Genomic DNA, 20,429 nt, shown 5'->3' with positions numbered 1-20,429 from the left:
CGGAACACCAGCATGCTTCCTAACCTGTTCTCCTGAATACCCACTTGTATTTTCTAAGGACTCAATGTGTGTAGCTCATTGATACTTTTTTCACACATACACCCATTTTTCTTTACTAAGTTGGGCCTACAAGCTTTTAACCATTTGATGAATCATTTGAGCTCAGTTTGCTCACATAAAAATTGACTTTTTTCCTCCTCTTTTTTATCTGTATTTTGTTAGTGAATTTCATTTTTGAAACAGCCTCTTGTAGCCCAGGACGGTCTGGGACCTGCTTTCCACCTTCGACTCCCACCTGCTGGGTTAACAAGCTTGCACTACCATGACCAGTTTTGTTTTTGTCATGTTAACTGCTAAGATCCCAAATACTGCACATGATAGAGTAAATGAAAAGTTCTTTTCTTCCTCAACAATACGAAAATTTATTCAGGATACATGGTTAAAGCAAGGTGATGAAATATTCACAGCTTTTTGCATATATCGAAATATTCACATGTTTTTGCATATATCTAAACAGTCTTTGGGAAGCACACAGGAAGGCAACAATAATTGTTACCTCCAGAGAAGAAAATTGGGTGGCTAAGGCTTGAAAAGTTGCATGCTATCTTTCTGAGGTTTTGATTTTTTTTTTTTTTAGTGGGCAAGGTGATGAAATATTCACAGCTTTTTGCATATATCGAAATATTCACATGTTTTTGCATATATCTAAACAGTCTTTGGGAAACACACAGGAAGGCAACAATAATTGTTACCTCCAGAGAAGAAAATTGGGTGGCTAAGGCTTGAAAAGTTGCATGCTATCTTTCTGAGGTTTTGATTTTTTTTATTTTTTTTTTTTTAGTGGAAACAATGTATTATTATTATATTTCTGTGTCAAATAAAATAAAGACCATGATTAATTTTCACATTTGCTAAATGAATTAAGCAATTATCTGGGCAGTGTTCCCAAAGATTATGAAAAGATAGGAGTTCTTAAATGTTTAGCAAGGGGAAAAAAGGCTGTTAGCTTCAAAAAAGTATCCTTGTTCTCTTTGAGCACCAAGCTTGAAAACAGCTATTATATAGTGTAACACCATGTAAAAGGATGTTGAATTACATTTGCTTTGCTATCTCTTTATTATTCTGCATTGCTGGTCAGCATAACACAACTAGTAAGCTATATAGAAGTCAGGATATACCCTGCTTAATTTACTCCACATTATACAAAAACAGTAGTTTTCAGGCTGGGACCTGTGCTGAGTGACTCCATTTTAAAAGACAGCAATTTGCTTCATTTTGAGAGCAAATGCTGCTGCAGAATGACTTCCTGTCTTATTTGTGCAGGTGAACAACCACTATCTGCCCAACACCAACTACAAGGCACAGACTGATGATGGAGTCAAGTAAAACATGAGTCTCTCAAACAAAATCAGGAACACATGGACACACATGGCCATGTCAAGACCACATCAGAAACCCAGACCCATGAGCTTACTGAATACACTATACCAATGAGGGATGTAACCCTTCACTAGGATCAAATAAGAGAAGTACAGTGGTACCCACTGACATGCCATTACACTGACTGCATGCATCCTGGGATCAATAGTCAGTGAATTACTAACTCAGTTCCAGGAGCCTCAGTGCAGCAAGATGCCCTCATTTGAACACTGCCTGCTGACATTACCTCAGGTCTGTGCTGAGGACCTGCTCCGGCACCTGGGAATACTCTATAGTTGGGTTAGTTAATATCTTATTCAGGCACCTGAAGTGATTCTCTTAGTTCTCTATTCATGCCTTCAATGAGGGCTTCGTGAAATAGCCTCTGTAAACCTTTAGTTGCCATTCTGTAATGTGGAACGTGTTAGAGTGTTACGTGTGCTTTTAGTACATAGGATTGAAATAAAGGAATGTTAATTGCCAATGGTTCTGACAATGAATGAAATTAGTAATACTTGGTAAACTAAAGCCAACAAGCTTTCCTTGTTCCTTTAAACTCAGGCCCCACTTTTCATTAATTGCTGGCGTGTGTGTGTGTGTCTATTCCTGAATACATAAGTACAACCTGCTTAATCTGCATAATGCTACTTGTATGTATAGTGTCAGGACTCGCTATCAGCTGGAGTGGTCTTAACTGGAGAAAACTCTCTCTCCCACTATCAGCACTCCTTAGTCACCTACTGGCGACTTTGTTTAGAGTTGCGACCTTGCAGGCTTTTTCTGTCCACTTTAGCATGGCTCTTGTGTTTGTCCTTGTTCAACTCATTACTAACCGTTTTCAAAGCTAAATCTGGGGCCACACAGACTACCCTAGGGTCAGGGTACCTGCTGCCAAGCCTAAGGACCTGAATTGGACCTCTGGTTCCATATGGTAGAAGGACAACCAACTTCTATTGGTGTCCTTTGTCTTCCTCCTGAGCACTATGGCACCATAGATGGTATGTGTATGCATGTAATAAAGCATTTTTTTAAAAGATGAAGTCCATTTTATCTTTCCCATTCTGTTCCAAGGGACTTTGACTTTTAACCATTACCCTTTGGGGCAAAGCTTTTTTTGCCCTCAAGTTTTGTTTTGTTTTGTTTCAAGACAGAGTTTCTCATGTAGCGCTGGCTGTCCTGGACTACTGTGTAGACTCGGGTGTCCTCAAACTCACAGACATTCTCCTGCCTCTGCCTCCTGAGCTCTGGGATTAAAGGCATGTGCCACTACTGCCTGGGTGGCCTCAAGTTTTAAAGAATTATGAAGACATGATTCCCATCATGTTACCTTCGTGCACTTTTAGCATTCTGTTTCATGTTTCACAGTTCAACCTTGGTGGTTTTTACAACATGATAGCATGGAAGTGATATGTATTAGGTAGAAGTCACAGTTCAGAGGTGGTATTTTGATTTTCTTCCATGGGCTAGTAGAATATGATCTGTTCCGTTGCAACTCTGAAAATACAGCAAGCTGCAGATCCCAACTGTGGCTCACAAACACCCAATTTTTCTGAGCTGTCTTTTTATGGATGAGATTAATCAACAGATTACATGAGCAATTCAACTCTTCTTGATCAAGTATGATTTGTGCCACGTGCTTTTGCCCAGCAGTAGGCTTACATAAGTATCTATCTGAGGTGGAGAAGGCTAATGATACTTGATAGCTCAAACACATTTAATGCATTTTTGAACGTTTTAGTTACTATTATTACCCTGTGTGTGTGTGTGCGCGTACACGCAGAAATATACACTTTATTATGTATGTGGAAATCAGAGGACCAGTTTGGGGAGTCACTTCCATTCTCCCACATTTACTGAAGTTCTGAGGATCAAATTTAAGTAGTCAAGATTGTATGAAAAGTATCTTTACATGCCAAGCTTTCTCTCTGGCCTCTGAAGTGCAATTTTGTTTAGGATTGTGATAAAGACGCTCCATTATAAATTGAGGATCATCTGTATTTTGTTATCCTAACCCAAGCTTTGCGCACTCTTGTCCAAGAACTTAAAATTCTTTGAGGACTAGGAGAACAATATACCTAAAATATGGTCTTTTAAAATATTCAAAGTATAGTAAGTTGCTTAATTAAAACCACCTTAAAATTGAGGCTCTTCTGAACTTCCTTTGTTTTTTTCTGCCTCCCCATGCAGGGAGAAACTTCCCACAAAGTTAACTTTTGACCTGACCACAGCAGCCAAGAGGAACACAAGGCCCGCGTCTTTGTACTGTAAAATCTCATTAACCAGAGAAGACTACACTCACATTGTGCTAAAACAGACTGCAGTCCGTCATCTCAGCTGGACAGGCTCGGATCACATACCGCTGTCCCTAGAGAATCAGTCACAAGCTAGTATTTGTTCTTTGGTCCAGCCAGGCTTTGTCCCAGCACTGTATGTTTTGCAGACTTGCTGACTTTTTACAAAAATTGCTTCTAGCCACTAATTATTTTCTATAACTCCCAATTTCCTTTATCTTTAGCCACGAAGGGGGTTGGAATATAGTTTAGTATGTGGTTAACATACTCACATAAACCCTGGGTTCATTTCCTAGAATTATAAAAAAAAAACACCAAAAACTCAACACACCTATGGACGTATATAAAGTTATATCAGCATCTATCATGCATGACCAACATGTGTCCATGGGCCATGGGGATAGCTATGAATGTGTCACAATACGTTTGAAGACGGTACTGTCATACAATGTCAAAACACTGGATACTCCTGAATCCTTTAGGGGTCATGAGCATTTACACTATGTAATTGCTTCTATATATTCAATCCATATGCTTTTTCTCATATTTAATGTTTTGGCAGTATACACTAGCAAACAGAGGTTATAGTTCCCTACATACCTACATTCTATTACCATAATTTTATACATAGGTATATACATCAAATGTCATTACTAATTGTTAAAATTCCTTGGTTTCTAGCTTGACAAATTTTCTGCCTTGGTCTATATTGGCCCCATCTTCCTTTTCTTATCTTTTACATAAGTTTTTCTATAATGAATTTAGGCTTTTGCTATTTTTGAGACTGTTCTGGAATTCTATGTAGACCAGGCTGGCCTCAAGCTCAGAAATTCGCCTGCCTCTGCCTCCTAAATCCTAAGATTAAATATGAACACCTAAGATTAAACATGAACACCATCACATCTCGCTGAATTCAGGCTTTCTTAGAAACAAAGTCATACTGAAAGCACCACACTTAGGACAAAAATTATAATATGTAACTTCATTTGACTTTTTAAAAAAGATTTATTTCTCTATTATTCATACAGCATTCTGCCTGCATGTGAGCCGGCAGGCCAGAAGAGGGCACCAGATCTTATTATAGATGGGTATGAGCTGTTATGCCCAGTATGTGAGACACCTCCCCGCCCCCCCCAAAGAACACCAGGAATCGACTCCACTGCAAATAAATGAGGGTTTATTGTATACGTGCTGGAGCCTGGGTTGCAAAACTTCCTGTCGAAGCAGGAGAGGAATGCAGTGGGGAAGGGGGAGGGTGTCTAGGGGAACAAAGTTTTTAAAGGGAAAAACCCCCAAGCGGCAGTTACATGCCTTGGCTTACATGACTGGGTAAGGGAAACCGACTTTTAAAATGATTGGTTTGCTTTAGGCACTAAGACCATAAAGAGTTCTGGTCTGGCTGTCTGGTGGATTGCCTACCAACCACAACTCTAGTGGGCAGGAAAGAATGCAGTTAAACTGGTTCCTCCCCAAAGGTGGCTGGACATGTCTCCACCTGGCTGGCCTTTGTTCAGGCTTGTGCTTTAAACTTTAAACCAATACCCCAAAACACTAAGTTTTAATTCTGTAGTCTCAGAGCCATCATGTTGTTGCTGGGAATTGAACTCAGGACCTTTGAAAAGAACAGCTTGTGCTCTTAACCTCTCAGCCGTATCTGCAGACTCCGACTTTCTATTTTTACTATTTATTTATTTATTTATTTATTTATTTATTTAAACAAGGTTTCTCTGTGTAGCCCTGGTTGTACTGGAATTTGCTCTACAGACCAGACTGGCCTCAGGACCTCTGGAAGAGCAGCTAGTGCTCTTAGCTATCTCTCCAGCCCTGGGGAAAACCTTCTAAGAGCAAGACTATGAACACATACTTGATTCTTTAAGGTGTAAAGTCACAGAGGAAGGTTTGTGTGTTCCTAAAAGTTCTATTTATTGCCTGGGGCCACATGCCTGTGATGCACTCTGGGAGGCAGAGGCAGGCAGATCTCTGTGAGTTCAAGGCCAGCCTGGTCTACAAAGCCAGGACAGCCAAGACTATACAGAGAAACCCTGTCTCTGAAAAAAAAAAAAATGGTCTACTTATTGCATCTGCAGAGATGACTCAGGTCCTGCTCTGGCTGCTTTTCCAGATGACCCAGAGTTGATCCCTAGAACCCAGCAGGTGGCTCATATATGCCTGTAGCTCCTTTTCTAGCCTCCAATAATACCAGTCATGCAAGTGCACATACATGCCAGCAAAACATTCATATAACAACATTTAAAAATATAAAATTAAAGATTCATTTTTATGTGTATGAGCACCTACACATATTTATATGTATCATGTGCCTGGAGAGGGCAGCAGAGGGTAGTGGTTCTCCAGACCTGGAGTTAGAGATGGTTGTGAGCCATGACGTGGGTGCTTGGAATAAACTCAGATCTCTGAAAAAGCCAGTGCTCTTAACCACTGAGCAATCTCTCCAGCCCCCATTTCTGATTTTGATTAGTTAAGATTAAGTTTCTGGTTACTGTTGAGTTGGGCTTTGGAGCTAGGGACTCCTTAGGCTAATAGCCACTTTTGTTTTCAGTCAATGCTGAAATCTGTGAAACAGAGACTATATTTCCTACTTTGTAGGATTGCTGTGAGGATGAAATGAGACACTACATGAAATTTATTTTTTAGATAATATACTATAGTGAGAAAATATCCACTAAGGACCTATTATATAGAGAGCAGTAAATCTGATGGTTAAGATGGAGGATCAAAGCCGAGTCTCCTCAACCTCAGGGTCTCAGTGGAGGCTCACCCCTAAAATCACAACTCTCAAGAGGCTGAGATAGGAAGAGTGCTGTGGATTTTACGGCAGTGAGGGTAGTAGGAGACTGTTTAAGAAAACAAACCAGGGTTGCTGAGATGTCTGAGTGGGTAAAGCCGCTTGCCACCCCACCAAGCCTGAGGACCTGAGTTAGATCCTCAGGAGCCACATGGTAGAGAGTGAAAACCACCTCTTGCAAGTTGTCCTTTCACCTCTCTATGTATTCTGGTGCATGCACACACACAAACGCACAAATACACATACCACTGCACAAATGCAAAAAATATATATATATACACACACAGAGAATACAATAAAAATTCAATTCCCAGCAACCACATGGTGGCTCCCATCCATCCGTCATGAGATCTGGTGCCCTCTTCTGGCATGCAGGTGGCACACGCGCAGGCATACATAATGAGTGAATGAATAAATAAATCTTTCTTTTAAAAAAATTAAAAGAAAAAAAAAAAGCTACAAAAAGATTGAAAAACAATGAAATGTCCTGAAGAAAATTTAATCTGTAGAAATGATAGCTATGCACATCACAACATCATGAACACTAAATTGGCAATAGATAAAATAGTATTGGCCCAAAGAGGAATTAGGAAAATACAGAAGATATACTGGTATTGAACTATGACAGGAGAAAAGATTACAGTTTAATTATGGTTGTGTGTGTGTGTGTGTGTGTGTTTCTTAAGACTGGAGCTTTTCCTGTAGCCAGAATGGCTTAGAATTCACTATGCTTCAATCTCATGTTTTAGCCTCACGTAGTATTTGTGTTTCCTTGTTTGCTCTAGGAACCTAGAAATACCAACTTCAACATTGTGGTGGGTTCAGGGAAAGGTTAAAAAAATTCAACATGGATGAGGCAGACACATACCAAACAGAAATGACTTTAGTAAAATAAATTAGGGAAATATGAAAGGCCTTATATAATTATGTACTCTTACGAATGGAAAGCGATTGGGGTTACTGAACAAAGGGAATAAAGCTTAAATCTAGTGTTTAGAAAATTTTACTTTGATGTGTAGGACTGGAGAGAAGGGGCAGAAAAACTAGAGAATGTTTAATGTGAGCTACTAGGAAAAAATTTCTAATAGACAGCTGGAAATATTCAGTTTGAAAATATAATTCAGGGAAAGCTCAGCCACTAAGTGAGTATAGTGGCAGAACAGGTTTTAAAATGTCCTACATTTCAGGGCTTAAATCAGGGAAACACACACATAATGATTTCAATAATAATGAATAATGATTTCAAGCCTAGAATGAGAGTTTTAAGTAAAGAAAAAAATGTAAATTAGATTTGGCAACTGAAGAAAGGTTTGTGGTATGGTGGATGCCGTGCAGTAAGGAAGGTAAACTTTACTGTTAGAGTCTGGGGCTCGCTGAACAGAACACCCCTGACTCAAATCGCATGCAAATAGCAAAGAGCAAGCTTTATTCTGCAGAAATCCAGTGCACTGGGGTCCCCACCTATGCAAAGCAAAATGGCGAGGAACCCCGAACTGAGTTCACAGGTTTCTTTTATAGGTACTCAGGAAGAATTTCGGGGTGGGTTAGGTAATCTTTAATATGATTAGAGCATTCAAATTTATAAGCACGAGCAAAAAAGCGGGGGCAACTTTGAGGTGATAAGCAAACTTTTGGGCTGGTCATGTGTTAAACCCAGTTCGAGAGCCCCCAAAAGATCTACAAGAATCGACTCCGTTGCAAAACACATGAGGGTCTTTTATTGTAAATTACAAGCTGCAGCTTGGGCCCACAACACCCACTGCCTAAGCGGTGGGAGCTGAGCACGCTGCGCCCAGGTTAGTTGGATGATATATAGATTCTGGTCCCTCCCAGCATGCCCAAGGCAGGGGCGATTCCTGCCTGGCAAGCATCTATTGGTCAAAATGCTACATTTTGAATTGACTGCCTATAGGAAGGTCCCCAGACCATAATGACCTTGTGTCCCTCCCTAGAGGGATGGGCCAGTTTCCTAGCAACTGTTATCTCTAGTAGGTGGGGAAAGAATGCAGTAAGGAGGCCCTTCCCCTCAGGGCATTACTAAACTTCTCCACCCACAGAGTTCAGGCCTTAATTAATAATAGCTGCTAATTTTTAATCTTTCTGGTCTTTCACATGCAACTCATGAGTTAAGGAATCTTCTCTTTCCTGACAGATGGTCCAGCACAGGGTCTGGCAGAGGGTCAGGCGGCCTTTATTTGGCTGTCCATTTTTTTTTTTTGTGTGTGTGTTTTCCAGTAAATGTTAACTCAGTTTTGGGAATTGTAAACTGAGGCCTGCTCCTTTTGACGCTGAACTGAGGCCTGCCATGGAGTAGGTCTGGACTTTCTTTCAGGCTTCAGTGGGGTCTCAAATGGGGCCTCAACTTCTATTGGGGTCTTACAACTACAATGTAAAGCAACGTAGTGCGACACCTAGCAGCACCATGGAGGTTTGCTTAAAATTACATATTTTCAACTGTGATTTCAGCGCTCAGCGATTGGAGCAGAAAACCATGAGTCTGAGGCCAGCCCGAGCTACTGTGAGACCTTATAAATAAATGAATCAAATAAAGGCATTCTGTGCTTCACTTTAGAACTACTAAGCCAAACCTCGGGCAAACGGTGGTCATGTTAGGAAAGAATAAACCTTGAATATAATATTTATTTGCAAAATCTGATTTATGGGTAAGAACACAGCAGTAGCTTGATATGAAGGCAAGTGATTAAAAGTTCCCACTCTGGCTTAAGATTCTGTCATTTTAAATGAAAAACAATTATGAAAATCTCGATCCTCTCCGAAGGCATGCAGAAAGTCAGCCAAAAAAAAAAAAAAAGAAAAGAAAAAAATCGTAATATAAACAAGCAATTTCACTCTACCATTCCCAGGAGTGTCAGGAGGGGCACCAAGATTTAAAACATCCGGATTCAGCGCGCCGGCGAGTCGCCTGGGACGCGCGGCATTGTGGGATTTGTAGTTCCGGCTTGGCCCCTTACACTGCTAAGAATCTTCCGTTGTTCTCTGAAATGGACCCGGCTCTGACAGGAGCGGGATCTGCGGCGCCCGGGCAGAATTTCAGAGTCTCGCGGTCCCTTGGTAGGCCCGTGATCTAGGGCGAAGAAGGGGAGAGAGCCTCGGCCCGCGACGCCTCAGCAGCCCGACGCACACACTCTGCGTCACCGGGGGCTGCGCTGGATGATGAATTCCGGTGTGCATGTTAGGGTTGCTGTGTCACTCAGTGCGATCGGCGCGCCCCTTCCCTCGCGGTCCTTCCGCACCGGTTACGGGCTCTTCCGGTCGCCCGCGCCCCTCACCTGCAGGCGGGTCTCGGGCCGCAGCCTGGCGCACGCCGGCTCGGGCCTGCGGACGAGTCTCGTGCTGTGCCCGGGAGCGGGGCTCCAGACCCACGCCGGCCATGGCGAGCGGCACCGCCAGATACCGGCTGAGCTGCTCGCTCCTGGGCCATGAACTGGACGTGAGGGGCCTGGTGTGCTGCCTGTACCCGCCGGGGGCCTTTGTGTCTGTGTCCCGCGATCGCACCACCCGCCTCTGGGCCCCGGACAGGTGAGCGCTGCAAGTCCTGCCGCACGCGGGTGGACCTCAGGCTTCCAGACACGTGGGAGGAGTGACCCACCTTCTCCGCCGTCTAGCTCTCTTCCCCGGTGTCTGCACTGCTCCCGCCTCCCTGCGGGTTTGGCACTCCCGGCGCGCAGTCTGCGAAACCGACAGGATTTGGGGGGAATGAGGGTGGGATTGGATGATCTGGCTGCCTGCACTAACCTGACCACTAACGGGCGCCTTGACCTTGGACGAGCATCTTAAAACACCTTTAGGGGTTTCAGCTTTGGCAGATAACTCAGGTTTCTTTTAGACCTGATTATTGCTCCTTGTGCACCCTTGCAGTTGTGGTACATTGAAAGCATCTGGCTTGCCCTTAACTGCGCTCTCAGGAGTTGCTCTCTTATCTTAGATTTGTTATTTGAAAACTGTAATGCCTTGCAGAGCGTTAGGAATGGTGTCTTCTCCTGGTTGTTCAGGTTATAGTCTGATTGGGAAGGAGGGGATGAACCCCCTCAAATGTTTGTTGTTGTATAGAAGTGTGTTGTTTTGAGGAGGGAAAAAATTCATTGCCTTAAGTTCTGCCTGCAGCTCCTGTCCCCAACCCCCCAAAAAAAGTTAACCAAAAAGTTAAAATCCAGTCTAAATCAACATCAGAGTTTATGTTTAAGCCCTGATTAGTCAAGAAATTTCAGACAGTAAGTGGATTTTCAGTTTTCAGAAAGATAAGTTGAGTTTAGTTGATGAGTTACTTTTTTTTTTGTTTTAATTTTTATTTTGGGGAGAAGTGACATTGCTGCCAGGTTCTCTTACAGAACTGTCTTATCTCTTGGGAGAATGTAGAGTTATGTGGGAGAGAGATTAAAGAAGGAAGGGTTTTTGTTTCTATTTTTGAGGGGGGGGGGGCGGTGTCTGTGTGTGTTGAAGCTGACATCTCTATTAGGAGTTCAGTTGAGCTAATCCTGGAAGGTAGAATGGGGGAACTTGGAAGTGCAGCTGAAGTTGGAGGGGCACTATAGGCAAAAGTGTAAAAAAAAGACAAAGGTCCTTGATTGAGAAAAGAAGGTCCCAGGGTGCAGGAGATATATTGTGACATGAAGGCAGGTCTTGAGTGCTATTCGGAGCCACGTTGTAGGGGGTTATATGTAAAAACACTGACTTTCTGGCAGGAGCAGTTTGGTTTGATTGTTAAGACATTCTCTTAGCCGGTTGAGGTGGCACACACCGGTAGTCCCAGCACTCTGGGAGGCAGAGGCAGGCGGATCTTTGTGAGCTGGAGGCCAGCCTGGTGTACAAAGTGAGTCCATATAGCCAAGGCTACAGTACAGAGAAACCCTGTCTCAAAAAAAACTACACATACACACACAAAAAAGGTGGTGTGTTTGCCACAGGTAGAAAAGAGTCTAAAGGCAAAAGGCAAAGCATAGAAGTAGATCTGTTTGGTATTTGCAGTGCAGCCAATGGGTAATGGTAGAATAGGAATATTTTAGAGCAAACTGCTGTGTTCACTTGGATATGACCTCAGGTAGTCTCTTCCAGTTTTTAAGAGTTGAATAACATCCCAGACCACTTAATAAATTAATAGACAACTTATTATGTATTTGAGTATAATTATTGATCAAATTTGTACCTTTAAAATGCAGCCCCTCAATCTCATTAAAAATATTAATAATATTTAAAATACTGGGTTCGGTGTATTAATACTGCTTAGCCTACATAAGGCCCAGCAATGCCCAACAAATAAAATTAAATCCAGTAGAAGCATATATCTACAAGGACAAAAACATTGCGTTAAGGAGTACCTGTTCTAAAGGATGCCTGTTTTAATAGTTGAATCTTGTCATTAAACTATACAGGCTGCTGTAGCTTGACAGAAGTAGAATAACTGGAGTCATTGTTTTTCCCTATGAACTTTAGACTGAAGTAATTTTTGTTTAAAAACTGTCTCTTTTTGGTTTTGTTTTTGTTTTTTGAGACAAGGTTTCTCTGTGCAGCTGTCCTAGACTCTACTCTGTAGATAAGACTAGCCTTGAACTCACAGAGATCCTCTGAGCACTGGTATTAACCCCACCACTGCCTGGCTGAAAACTGATTCTTTTTACTGATATGTTTTATCTTCAAATTTTGTTTGCACAAAATCGAGCTGGGCGCAGTTGTGCATGCCTGTAGTCCCAGCACTCAGATAGGCAGAGGCAGGTCCCTCTGTGAGTTAAAGGCCAGTCTGGTCTACAGAGGGAGTCCAGGACAGCCAAGGCTACACAGATAAACCGTCTGAAAAAACAAAACCAAAACAAAATTTGTGTATACATTTTCAACTAAAAGTGATCAGTATTTGCAGGTAAGACTATTATCATTCCTAGCTATTCAGGTTAGTTTCTTGGCCCCTGCATCTCAGCAATAGTTTTCATGATATAAAAGGAGTCTGTAACTGGCACACTGGCAGTTTTTATTTCGTGATATATTAATTGAATTATTGAAGGTTCCAGATACCATATTGGGATTCAAGTAGTAAATGAAGTTTGTTTTTCCGTGTCTACTGTTGATATGATCCTAGATGATAATAGTAAGTGAGGAGATGAACTAAGAATGATGGGAGAATTTAGGAAGTAAAATTTGGTGGATTTTAGGGTGGACTGCACACATAGGTTTTAGGCAAAGTCTATTGAAAACCCAAAAGCCCAGCAGAAGAAACATTTCCTTATGTTTGTGTGCTTAACTTGAACAACCAGCAGCTGTGGCTTCACACTGCTTTAGACATCCTTAAATGGCTCTAAATTGGATTCCATTGGTCTGTCACAAACTTCTGGGGTGGGAGACATAAAGTATGGCTTCAGCATCTTTGTTTTTATATCAATTGGACTTTTGAAAACTGACCATATTTGAAGGTATAATTTAAAATTTAAGATATTATATTTTCTTTCTTGTCCATGCTGTGTGACAATGAGCACCTTGGGTCCTAAATCAAGACAGTTGTATAGGGTTAGTTGGGAAAGCCAATTAATTCCCTTTCTATCCTGGCCCAGATTTCCTTTTTTCAGAGACAACATATTTATATAACTGTGCATTTTGTTTTTTATTTCTATACCAATATAAAAATGCATTTCTTTTTGCATTATTTATGCACTGATTCTTTTTTTTAAGGCATTATCTGTCAGTTTCTGCTAGGGAACATTTGAAATTAGTGCTCCCTGTTTTCTGCCTACTCTCATCTGTCTTTTCTGTATGCTGACCTTTGCAAAGCTTGACTAAATTGGTGTTTGTAACTATATGAAAGTAACTCTTCCTCAACAAGTTTATGATCTTTCTGTAGTTTTTTTTTTCCTGGTTTAGGTTTCCATTTGCTGGCTTTTCTATGTATTTGTCATAATTCCACTTCAAATTTTTTAAATTGACATTTTAAAACATTAGATAACTTAGGACTTTCTCTTGTAACAGTGAAAGCTTTCATTCCGGTCACGGGTGCACAGGTAATATTGGGTAACTTTACTGTCGCCTTTTTCACACTGCTAGTGTCAGATTTCTATTATTTAGACATTAGCTTTCACTTGCTTAGTTTTCTTCCTCTTGCCTTTTTGGAGCACATCCTCTAGGTACATCCTAAATGTAGTTTGTCAATAGCAAAGGTATTTTAGACTTTCAAGTTTGAAAACATTTTTTTTCTATCTTGCTACTGTAGTGACAATTGGAGTGGCTGTAGGATTCTAATTCTGAAGTAATTTTCCTTCCAGATTTTATAGCATTGCTCCATTGTGCTTTTATTGATGGTGTTAGGCTGTTGCGAAATCTGAAGCTGTCATAATTTTTTACCTATTCTCCCTACTCCCCATGTGCACACTTTAAAAGGAGTCTGTTTTAATTTATTTTCCTGGACCATTAATTGGCTTTTAATTATAACCTCCACCCAAAACTTCTCAAATTAATCCATAGGCTTCTTTCTCTATTTCTTTTCTGTCTTCTTTCTTAGGAACTTCTTATTCAGATGTTGAGCTTATTTTCTACATGGCTTTTCTCTTTTGTGCTTCCTCTGGATTGATTTGATTAACTTCCTTCCCTCCTGGTTCATGGCTGCAGTACCTTCTTCCCATATGTGTACGGATGCAAAGAGTTACTCTTGGTGGTCTGCTTCCTCCAGGCTGTTTTGTTTTCCCTCCTCACTGCTTAATTTGGTCATTATGTTTCATGTAAGAGGTTTTCCCTGGATAGCTTGATTCCTTATTATATGTTCCGCTCCAAGGATGAAAATCTAGAAAGCTGGGAAGCTTCCTGGGTGAGGCTTGCTGGCTGAAACCTTTACCAAAGTAGCGCTATCTGGGGAGTTGTTTCATTTTGCTGATCTGGCAACGGATACCAGTGGGCTTGGCCTCTGGTGTTTTGTTTTTTATGATCTTGCTGTGATATGAATGTACGTGTTCTTACACTCCAAGATTCAATGGCTCTTGTGTGTCTGTGCTGCTTTGCCTCCCCCAACCCAAAGACTTTTTCTAAAGCAAAAGTTTGTGATTTCAAGGGTTACAAGAGGGCCACTGTCTCTCTGCCCTGCCTGTCTCCCTCACTGATGCTTTTAAATATTTTTTCCATTGATTTACAAAGTACTTAATGCTTTTCATATAAAATATTGTGGTAGGAACTTGGGAAGATACAAATAAGAACATGAAGCCAAATTCTGGAACTAAGAATAAGAACATAATAGATTACTGTAATGACCCAAACAGACATCTATGCTGGGAACTGCTAAGGTGCACACAAAGTTTTAAATGGTACAGATTGGTGTGCTGGGAGCAAAGCTGCATGGCCACAGAGAATCTTGCTTTTGCATAGACTGTGTTACACTATCTCTTCAAAACACAAACAGATTCTTAGTTGTTTTTTGGGCCATCTCTCCTGGCCAGAGACATTTTTAAAGGTTTTATCTTTTAACTTTCTCCAGGCTTATTAATAAAATTATTTAAAAATCACATTTAAAAAAAAGTCATTAAGGTAGATAAATTAAAATTATCTACTACCAAATAGCCTTAGAAGAATTTTTTCTACGATGCAGCTTCTGACCGAGTCTAATGACTTACTACTAGACTTTCTTACAAAGGTCTAGCCTTTCTATTGCTATTTTAAGAGATGTGCTGAACAGACAACTCCCTTAATTCACTCTTCTTTTCTTGCTCTGTAGCTCAGGCTGTCTTTGAACTTTTTCTCTTACTGCCTTAGCCACATGTTCCACACACCCTGCTCTAATTTTTTAAAAGAGTGTGTGTGTGTGTGAGAGAGAGGGGGTATGTCTCTTAGTTTCTGTTCTGGTGCTGTGAGGAGACAACATGATCAAGGTAACTTATATAATAAAGCATTTAGCTGGGGGGGCATTCTTACAGATTCAGAGGATTAGTCCATGAACATTATGGTGAGGAGCACAGATGTAGGCAGCAAGCATGGCACCGAAGCAGTAGCTCAGAGCTCATATCTGATTTGCAAGTTGTAGCCAGAGAGGGAGCAAGACTGGTCCAGGCTTGGGTTTTTGATACCTCGAAGGCCACCTCAATGACATAGTTCCTCCAATAAGACCATACCTAACAATCCTCACCTCCTAATTCTTTCCAAATATTTCTACTAACTAAGGACCAAACATAAAAATATATGATCCTATGAAGACCATGCTCATTCAAACCACCACAGTGTTTATCCACATGCTTTTGTAGCCACCCAAGGAGGACACTGAGTGCTGTGTTCTATCACTCTCTGCCTTATTTTCTCAAGATGAATTCTTTCTCTGAACTTGAAGCAACTTGAAGCATACTTTTTTTTTTCCAACTATCCAGCCTAGCTTGGCAACCATGCTGTGGGGATCCTCTCGGCTGTGCCCACTTCCCTCCAGGCAGCACTAGCATTACAGGTGCTCACAGATATATCTAGCTAATTATATGTGTACAGGGGACCAAACTCAGATCCCTGTTTGTGTGTCATGTGCTCTTACCAACTAAGCCATCAGTCTTCCAGCCCAATTTTTTAAAATTATTTTTATTTTTATTAATTACAGTTTATTCACTTTGTATCCCCCTGTAGCTCCCTACTTCCCTCCCAATCCCACCCTCCCTCAGTCCTCCCCACCTGTGCCCCTCTCCCCAGTCCACTGATAAGGGAGGTCCTCCTCCCCTTCCCTCTGACCCTAGTCTATCAGGTCTCATCAGGAGTGGCTGCCTTGTCTTCCTCTGTGGCCTGGTAAGGCTGCTCCCCTCTCAGAGGGAGATGATCAAAGAGCAGGCCAATCAGTCCTGTCAGAGGCAGTCCCTGTCCCCATCACTATGGAACCCCCTTGGACACTGAACTGCCATGGGCTACCTCTGTGCAGGGGTTCCAGGCCATCTCCATGAGTGGTCCTTGCCAGCCCAATTTTTAATATAGTAAAATACAACAAAATTGACCCTCTTAACTATTTTTAGTTGCACAGTGTGGTGGTATTTACTACATTCATAATGTTGTGCCACCTTCAGCACATCCGTCTTCATAATTTTATCCTGTAAATCTGAAACTATGTACCCATTAAAGTAATAACTCCCCTTCTTCCCCTTAGCTCCTGGCACCCACCAGGACATTCTACTTTATGTCTGCAAGATTTTGACTTTTAAGTAACTTGTATTTCATATAAGTAGACTCTATAGTATTCATTTTATAGCCAATTTCATTTAGCATAATCTCTTCAAAGGCCATCCATATAGTTGCATGTGTCAGAATTCTGTATGTGAGACTGTTTTATGTTGACAGCACATACTTAGATCATGTTTCTAGGCATTCTGTCAATCTGTCTTTTGATTGGAGCACTTAATCCGTTGACATTGATTCATCCCTGGTGGGTATTGGGTTGCTTTAATGGTTTAGCTGTCGTAAAGTGCTGCTAGAATATGATTGTTTAAGGAGCTCTTTTAGACTGCTTTTATTCTGTTGGACACATTTCACTCAGAAGTGAAATTGCTGGATAATATGGTAATTGTTTTTAATTTTCTGATTAGAGGAATTGCTCTGCTTTTCATTATGTCTTGTACTTGAGTAGAATATACTCTTACTTCTAGTTGGCTTATTGTAGTATTCAAGTTCTCTTGCTTTTTAAATTTGTCTTTGCTGGAGATTGAACCCCCAGACCTTACCCTGGCAGACAAATGCTCTACTGCTGGCTTGTACCTCCAGACCCCTGTCTTATTTTCTGTTTTGTTATTCTCATTATTGAGTGGGATATTGAAGTCTTAACTATAACAGTGAAACTGGGCTTTTAGTCTGTCCATTTTCACTTCCTAGATTTTGATGATCATAGTAGACATAACTTTATAAATGTTAAAAATATGAATTGCATGTAACCTAGAGTGGCCTAGCCTACAATTTTCTGTAATCACAGGCATGTCTCTTCATACCTGGCATGCAGTTTTATTAATATGTGATAATATTGGACTTAGTGCCTGTTTTTAACCAAAGACGATTGATCTAATATTTAGCTTCCCCTTGCTCTTTTTTGCTTACTTTTACATGGAGTCTCTTTTTTTCCAGTGTGTTTGTGTTTGGGGAGCTAAAGTGAGACTCTTGAATAGATAGCATATACTTAGATCATGTTTTTTAGGTATTTTGCCAATCTGTCTCCTGATTGGAGCATTTATTCAGTTGACATTTAGAGTGAGTATGTTTTATTATTGCCTTAGAGCTTGTTTAGGTCCAATAGCACTATCTTCTGTTTAGTTGATTTGGGGGGAATAACTGAAACCTCTAAAACTGTGTGTGTGTGTGTGTGTGTGTGTGTGTGTAGCTTTTAGGAGCCAATTCTCTCCTTCAAACATTCTGGCCCATGGCATTGAACTCAGGTCAATCAGGGTTGTGCAAATAAGCACCTTTACCCAAAGGCTGGCCTCAAGCTGGAAATTTTTCTGCCTTGGTCTCATAAGTGTATAGGTATGTACCACTAGCCCAATTAAAGACTATTTTTCTTTGTATGAGTCTGAGTTCATTTTATCTGGAAAACATATTTTTGGGAGAGCAAGTTTGGTAGAATGGAATTCACTTGCTTTTGTCATCTGGAAATGTCTTCATTTAGCTCCATTTTGAACAGCAGTTGGACAGGGAATAGCACTATTGGTCTATCAACAGGTTTTGTCTTATGAGTTGTGTGTTTGTGTGGTGTATATGTTGTATATATGTGTGTGTATGTTAACACTTTGAATACATTGGTTCAGTGCCACCTTCCTCCATAACTATTTGTACATGTGCATGGTGGAAATTGAACCCAGAGCCTCACATGTACAACATACTTAACTCTACCAGGCCTTCAAAGGTTTTTGTTGTTGTGGTGGTGGTTTTTTGTTTGTTTGTTTGTTTTTAATGAGAAATTTACCTAGTATATTTTGTGAGTAAGGTTTGTGTATATGGAGGCTGGAGGTTGATGTTTATGGTGAAGCCTTCAGTCACTGTCCACATTTTCTGAGACAGTGCTCATCTATTTAGCTTGCTGGCCAGTTCCAGTTGAGCTCTAAGAATCTGCCTGGTTTTGCTTCTCTGTTGCTGAGCTTACAGACATAGGCCACTGCCTGGCTTTGCATAAGTGCTGAGGATCCAAACTCAGTTCTTCCTAGTTTCACAGCAGATAATTTATCAACTGAGCTGTCTGTCTATCCCTAAGCCTAGTATCTTATAGTTCTTTTTTTAATATAGTTCTTTTAGTTATAGTTTATTTACTTTGTATCCTAGCTATAGCCCACATTCCTTCTCAATCCCCCCACTCCCATCTCTCCCTGCCCCTCTCTAAGTCCACTGATGGGGGAGGTCCTCCTCCTCTTCCATCTGATCCTAGCTTATCAGGTCTCTTGAGGACTGGCTGGAATGTCCTCCTCTGTGGCCTAGCTAGGCTGCTCCTTCCTCTCGGGGGAGGGAGGTCAAAGAGCCTGCCATTGAGTTCATGTCAGAGACAGTCCCTGTTCCCCTTACTAGGGAACCTACTTGGATACTGAGCTGCCATGGGCTACATCCAAGCAGGGGTTCTAGGTTATATCCATGCCTGGTCCTTGGTTGGAGAAACGGTCTCAAGATATATTTGGTCCTTGTGGAGATCCTGTCCTTTCCAGGTCATACTGACCTTGTTTACATTTTATTTAATGTGTATGAATGGGAAGGTACACTCTCCACAGCACTCTGTGGATGTCAGAGGACAACTTGCACTTCTCTCTACCACATGGGCCTGAGGCATTTGACTCAGGTCATCAAGCACCTTTACTTACTGAGCTATCTCATGGGCCCAAGTCTTACAAGAATAGATGTAATGAGTTGCTTCTGTCATTGTACTGTGTCTCAGTGTAGGTTGTCTTATTTTGAAATTTTTGTAGATGCATATATTTATATTTCATCAGATTTGAGTTGTTGTTTTTAGCCATTATTTTTTTAATTAATTAATTATGTACACAGTGTTCTGACTGCCTGTATGCTTGCCTGCCAGAGTAGGGCACCAGATCTCATTATAGAAGGTTGTGAGCCACCGTGTGGTTGCAGGGAATTAAATTCGGGGCCTCTGAAAGAGCAGCCACTGCTCTTAACCTCTGAGCCATCTCTCCAGCCCCCTTTAGCTATTTTATTAACTATTCTCTATACTGTTTTTACTCTTCTTGTTCTGCGACTGCCACATTCAGCATGTGGTTAATTTCATGGTTTCCCATGGGTCTCATAAGTTCTGTTTGCTTTAGTATTCCTCCTTTCTTACTCAGACTTGATCACTTACACATTCCTGTCTTCAGACTTCTGCCTGCACAGTACACTGTTGAAACTTTTAGTAATTTTCATTTGTTGCTGTAATTTGCAGCTTCAGAATTTCTTTTGGACTTGGTCTATTGTTGATAGACCAATAGTGCTATACCCTATCCAACTGCTGTTCAAAATGGAGCTAAATGAAGACATTTCCAGATGACAAAAGCAAGTGAATTCCATTCTACCAAACTTGCTCTCCCAAAAATATGTTTGGACTTACCTCCTTACTGATATCTCTTTACACCTCCATCATTTCCTTCCTTCTTTGCATCTTCTTTTAGGTCTTCCAGCATCTTTAAGACACTTGTTTTAAGCCAGGTATGGCACATATACCCTTGCAACTCCTGGACTTGGTATGCTGCAGCAGGTTTGCAAGTTCCAGGTCCAGTGAGGCTGTCTTTTGTTTGTTTGTTAAAGCTTTCTCTTAAAGCACTTGTTTTAGATTTTTTTGATTTTTTTAGATTTTAGTAGGTCTGCCTTTGGTATTTTGATATTGGTCAGGAACCACTCTAGTGTTTTATTTCGCTCCTTTGGGTGGGCCGGAGTTTGCTGATGGTTTGTTGTTCAGTGTCTGTGTCAGGTAGCAGCCTGAGGTGTGCACTTGAGGTCTTAGATCTTCT

At 41.1% G+C, this 20,429-nt stretch overlaps 2 protein-coding genes across 3 annotated transcripts in view; one reads left to right on the top strand and one right to left on the bottom strand.

Moving 5' to 3' along the window:
• Positions 1–9,508, bottom strand: part of Ift74 (intraflagellar transport 74) — a 92,340-nt gene extending 82,832 nt beyond the window's left edge. The window contains exon 1 of the mRNA XM_060365871.1: positions 9,372–9,508. The gene's annotated coding sequence lies outside the window, so the exon portion shown is untranslated. The remainder of the gene's footprint in view (positions 1–9,371) is intronic.
• A 62-nt stretch (positions 9,509–9,570) lies between these two features.
• Plaa (phospholipase A2 activating protein) overlaps positions 9,571–20,429 on the top strand; it is a 37,223-nt gene continuing 26,364 nt past the window's right edge. For both annotated transcript variants that reach the window (XM_060365870.1, XM_060365869.1), the window contains exon 1: positions 9,571–10,056. In XM_060365870.1, the coding sequence (XP_060221853.1) occupies positions 9,707–10,056 (350 nt within the window). In that variant the 5' untranslated portion in view covers positions 9,571–9,706. The remainder of the gene's footprint in view (positions 10,057–20,429) is intronic.

Source organism: Meriones unguiculatus, chromosome 12, assembly GCF_030254825.1.
Source record: "Meriones unguiculatus strain TT.TT164.6M chromosome 12, Bangor_MerUng_6.1, whole genome shotgun sequence".
NCBI classification, from domain to species: domain Eukaryota; kingdom Metazoa; phylum Chordata; class Mammalia; order Rodentia; family Muridae; genus Meriones; species Meriones unguiculatus.
Note: the sequence above shows the minus strand (reverse complement) of the source record. Positions and strands in the feature narration are given on the sequence as shown.